General features: G+C 62.3%; 1 protein-coding gene across 1 annotated transcript; it reads left to right on the top strand.

Moving 5' to 3' along the window:
* The first annotated feature begins 950 nt into the window (after positions 1-950).
* On the top strand, positions 951-4,668 carry LOC105866345 (protein phosphatase 1 regulatory subunit 26-like). Its single transcript, XM_012755583.3, is given in 3 exon segments — positions 951-2,011; positions 2,013-4,235; positions 4,237-4,668. Coding segments are annotated over 3 exon segments (3,624 nt in total). The 5' UTR covers positions 951-1,042.
* The last annotated feature ends 422 nt before the right edge of the window (positions 4,669-5,090 follow it).

Below are 5,090 nucleotides of genomic sequence, written 5' to 3'. Positions count from 1 at the left end.
ATTATCTGCAATTTCCTTCCTCTGTGATTCATAGTTCTCTTTGTAGAGATCTTTTACTTCCTTGGTTAAATATATTTCTAGGTATTTTATTTTCTTTGTAGATATTATGAAAGGTATTGAGTCTTTGATTTGATTCTCAGATTGACTGTTATTGGTGTATAGGAATGCTACTGATTTGTGCGTGTTGATTTTGTAACCTGAGACTTTGCTGAATTTATTTATCAACTCCAGGAATCTCTTGGTGCAACCTTTGGGGTTTTATAGATATAAGATCATATCATCAGGTCTCTCTGCGCAGCCCGGACGTGGGGCGCAGGGCGGCGGCGCGTGGGGAGGCGGGCCCGGCCGGACTGCCCGCGGCCCCCTCCCCGCTCCAGGGCCGAGGGCGGAGCGCGCTGGCCCCGCCGCCTCCGACCCGCCCCCGGCCCGCCGCTTCCTCCCCCCGGACGCGGGGCGGGCTGGTGCGGCGGGTGGCGGGCCCGGCCGGCCGGAGGTTGGCTGGAGAGGGCCCTCCTGCTGCCGCCTCCCTCCTGGACCGCTGCTCCTCCTTCCTGGCATGCAGACCCTAGCCTCCCCTAACCCTGGGGTGGGGGAACCCCCATTTGGGAGGTGACTTTGTGGAGGAAGTCAGGACTGTAGCTGGTTGCTTGACTCTGAGATGTACCCCAGCCCCACCCCGTCAGCATCAGATCTGCTGTCCAGGATGGCTGCGGATTAGCTGTGGTTAAATGTATTTGGTCTCAGGCAGGCAAAGGACGCTTTGGCGTGCGAGTGGAGTGATGAAGACCGCATTCCGGCAGCGTTTGGAACATCACAGGGAACCTGGATTCGAAAAGCATCTCAAAAGCTTGTTGGTCGTTGGAAGAATGAACCTACCCTCGAAGTCTTGCTGATGCTGGATTCATAGTAGTCATTTTTTTAACCTGCAGAGAAGCATTTGTAGACTTCATCTCATGGGCACTGCTTGGCAACCTTTCAAGGATGTGACACCAGCAGAATAGGACAGCATCGCCTCTCTGCGCATCCCTCCCCGTCTGCTAGAATGTTTCTCATGAACGCCCCTCCAGTGGTTGCTCTCCAGTCCAAATGGGAGACCTTTGGACCACCGGGAGGCTTTAGGTTTCCCGGGTGCTTCTCGGAGTCCAAAGAGGGCGTTGAGAGAGCTTCCATGAGTGCCAAAGTGCAGATGATCATCAGCTCGCTGCAGCGCGACGAGGCTGCTCTGGGCATGAACCATGAGCGTGCGCCGCCCAGAAGCCAGAGGGCAGAGAGATGCTGAGAGGCCAGGCTGGCCGCCAGTCCCGCCATGTGCAAAGAGCAGCCTCCCTTTGCTGCCTGTGGTCTTGCCGCTAATTTCGACCCCATGGGGGAGGAGGAAGCTGCAGGCTTTGGTCCCTTGGCCCTGGACTCGGACAGTGACGATTCTGTGGACCGGGACATTGAAGAGGCCATCCAGGAGTATCTGAAGGCAAAGATCGGAGCCACACAGCCCGTGTCCGGCGGGGCCCAGCCTTTTGGGGCCACGGGTGGGGGCGGTCGATGCAAACCAGAACCTGCTCACAGCAGCACCCCAACCACCCTGTGTGCCCCAAAACTTGCACCTGGCTCAGGCGGCTTCCCTGGCATCCACGTGGGAGCCAGCACGGACAAAGGCTCTGCCTCCCCTGCTAGCGTGAGCAGCGACGACTCCTTTGAACAGAGCATCAGGGCAGAAATAGATCAGTTTCTGAATGAGAAAAGACAGCACGAGACCCAAAAGTGTGACGGGTCTGTGGACAAGAAACTAGATCCCAACGGAAATTCAGCCACATCACCGTTTAAATCCGGCAAAGAGCTGGCGGTTAAGGGGGCGCTCCGGCAGGATCCGACGGGAGCCTGTAAGGAGTTTGTCTTCCGCAAACCCCCCAGGGTAGCCAAGGCCAACGCACAGCCCAGGAGCCTCAGGTCTAAGGCCGCGGCCGGGCTGGAGAGCGTGGGCGGCACCAAGCCGGCAGCCCCCAAGGCCCCCCGGCCCCTGCTGCCCTGCCGAAGCCACGCAGGGCAGAGGCGGGGTTAGGAGGAACGTGGGCACCGCGAGGCGGGGAAAGCGGGCGGCCCTGGCGCCGGAGGCGTCCGACTCCAGCAGCGACAACGGCATCGAGGCGGCCATCCAGCTCTACCAGCTGGAGAAGACCAGGAAGGAGGCCGGCGGGGACCCGCCTCCGAGAGCCCAGCGCCGGGAGGAAAAGAGGCCCGACCCGCCCGCGGATGGCACAGGCAGCGCCGCGAAAGGTGTCTTGCCCGACACGCACAGGAGAGCACCCAGCAGGAAGAAGCCCGTGGCCGTGAAGCCTACGGACCCCGGCCCGGGGGGCCTTGACGCGGACCCTCCCTCCAAGCTACCGAAGGACACCAAAGCTGCCCCCGCGGCGAGCACAGCTTCCAGAAGCAAGTTTGCAGAACGGCCCTCGTGCCAGGCAGACATGTCCGCCGAGCTGATGTGCGCGGAAGCCATCCTGGACATCTCCAAGACGATCCTGCCAGCGCCCGTGGAGGGCGGCGACAGGGCGCTGCCCACCAGCCCGCTCTTCTGCTCCCCCAGCGTGCCTTCCTGCCCCGGCGGCGACAGCAGCCCTGTGGACAGCGACGACAGCATAGAGCAGGAAATCCGGACATTTTTGGCCCTCAAGGCGCAGTCCGGGACCTTGCCGGCCTGGCCCGACGGTGGCCCCCAGGCTGCACAGGGCCCGCCGGAGCCCCCAGGCCCCAACAGCCAGGCTGGTGGACCCAGGGCCCTGGTCCCTAAAACACCGGACCTGTCGCCCAGCTGCAGAAGGAAACGTAGGGGTGGCGGCCACGCTGTGAGGCCATCCACACCCAAGAAGACGAGGGAAGTGGCGAAAGAGGGTGGCCAGGATGCTGATCACGGCGCAGGGACAGCGGAGCCCGGCTATGGGCGACAAGACCCGCCAGGCCAGGGCAAAGCCGGCGAGGCCCCAGGGCCGGAGAGTGAGGCCTCGGTGGCCGGTGGAGCGCCCGTGCCGCAGGGCCACCGCAACACAGCGGAGATGAGGGGTGTGGATGAGAAGGAGAGCTCCGAGGACAAGAGCAGCTCGCTGGACAGCGACGAGGACCTCGACACGGCCATTAAGGACTTGCTAAGGTCCAAGCGGAAGCTCAAGAAGAGGTACAGGGACCCCAGGGCCGGGTGCACGAAGAAGGTCAGGTTCAGCACCACCGAGACGCAGTTCTTGGATAAGCTAGGCGGGTTCCGGAGAGACTGGAAAGACAGAGACCCACCGGTGCTGAAAAGCTGCCTCTCCAAGTCCAAGAGAGACAGCGGAGAGAGCCCCATGAAAAAACCTGCGAGCGTCTTCGGCAGTGTGGCTGAGAGAGCCAAGCCGGAGGGTGCTGGGGACCAGGATGTGGCGCTGGCCTTCCGGTTAAGGAGGAATGCCTCCGAGTGGACGCTGCTCCCGGGTGATCACCAGGGCCCGGCTCCCTGCCCCAGCTCCATGTCTGACTACAGCAGTTCCGTGGACAGTGACGACAGCATCGAACTGGAGATTAGGAGGTTTTTGGCAGAAAAGGCCAAGGAGTCAGTGAGCAGTTCGGAAATTCACGCAGAGGGCCCCACGGCTCTCGGCACGGGGGCCCCAGCCAGGCCAGAGGGGCCGTGCAGGAAGGAGCCGGCCCTGCAGCCCGGCGTGTGCACTCGGAGCCAGAGGGCCAAGGGGGCCCCCCAGCCGTCCCAAGGACTGCTGGGCGCAGAGAGAGCCGGAGCGCAGAGTGCAGCCAGCCTCTTCAGCTCGGGCGGGAAGGGTCCTGGCGCTCCGGCCAGGTGTGACCTGGGGCCGCCCAGGGGCCCCGCTGGAAATGTCTCTACCAAGGGGTCTCCAGCGAGTAGGAGAAACGACTACGTCCACAAGGACCAGAGCCCTCGCGGGGCGGAGCCTGCTGCTACCGCCGAAAGTGCTTTCGGTCAGCTGCCCGGCTGTGCCAAAGCAGGCACCGAGGCAGGAGGGGCCGGGGGTACCTTTCATGTGAGTTACGGGAGCTGGAGCCTCCTGACTCCCAGCTCGGGAGCCGAGAGGGACACTCGACCCCAGGCTGACCTCACCCTGCCTTGGAGCGACTTCACCCACCAGAGCAGGCTGCCCAGCCCATGGGCACTGAACTCGGAAGGCAGAGACTCTGCATGGAGGGGGGTCCTGGGGGATGAGAGGGAGAAGGGGCCCGAGGGCGCCCCCAGAGGCCCCCCCCAGCCTGCCCTTTGCAGGCTTCTCCCCGCTGCTGTCCACCCAGCTTTTCCACTTCGGAAAGAGCGTGCCCTGGGGGGCCAAGCCCGCCGGCCTCTTCAGCCCCCACCCGGGGCTGCCTCTGCAGGGCCCGTCCTTCTCGGCCTTCAGGGAGGCCCAGGCCGGGCCCAGCCCCGTGTTCGGGAGCCCACGCCTGCTGGGGAAGGACAGCAGGCCCTGGCCGTGCAGGAAGGCGCAGGCCGGGCTCGCTCTGCAAGACAAGAGGAGCTCGGGCCCGGAGGAAAGCGTCTTAGATCTGAGGTACCGCCGAACGGGCACGCACGGCCAGGACCAGGAGGCCCTGGGCAGTGACGCCAGTAACTTCAGTGACACCTCTGTGGAGGATGGTGGTGGCCGCTCAGTAGTGAAGGGCAAAGCTCTCAAGTTGTGAGTAAGCTCCCTGGGTTTCGTGGCGCTATGGGAAGCGGTGCGTGCGTGCGCGTGCCTGGGCGCAGGCTGGGGGGGTACTCGGGAGTCAGGGCGGGGGAGACAGAGCCCGCACACGGGGCCCTGCGTGTATATATGTACACTGACACGGAACGACGTTTTTATTTAACAGATGTGTCCTGGTAAATTTGATTTTTGTAGCTTTTTGTAAATTATTTAAAGTGCTGTAAAAAATATTTTTGGAACCTGTTGCCGTTGACTTTTGTAGGGCGTTCCTAACTGCAGTTTTCTGTGGTCTGCTTACAAGTCTTAGATTAGCAAAGGTTTGGTTCCTCCCGTCACAGCCGGGTTCAGAGAGACTCTGAGAGCCACGGTCGCTGGCTGGCGGGGGAGACGTCGAGCTGTCCATCCCCGCAGTTCGAGCTG

The sequence above is a fragment of the Microcebus murinus genome, chromosome X (genome assembly GCF_040939455.1).
Source record: "Microcebus murinus isolate Inina chromosome X, M.murinus_Inina_mat1.0, whole genome shotgun sequence".
In the NCBI taxonomy this organism is placed as follows: domain Eukaryota; kingdom Metazoa; phylum Chordata; class Mammalia; order Primates; family Cheirogaleidae; genus Microcebus; species Microcebus murinus.
Note: the sequence above shows the minus strand (reverse complement) of the source record. Positions and strands in the feature narration are given on the sequence as shown.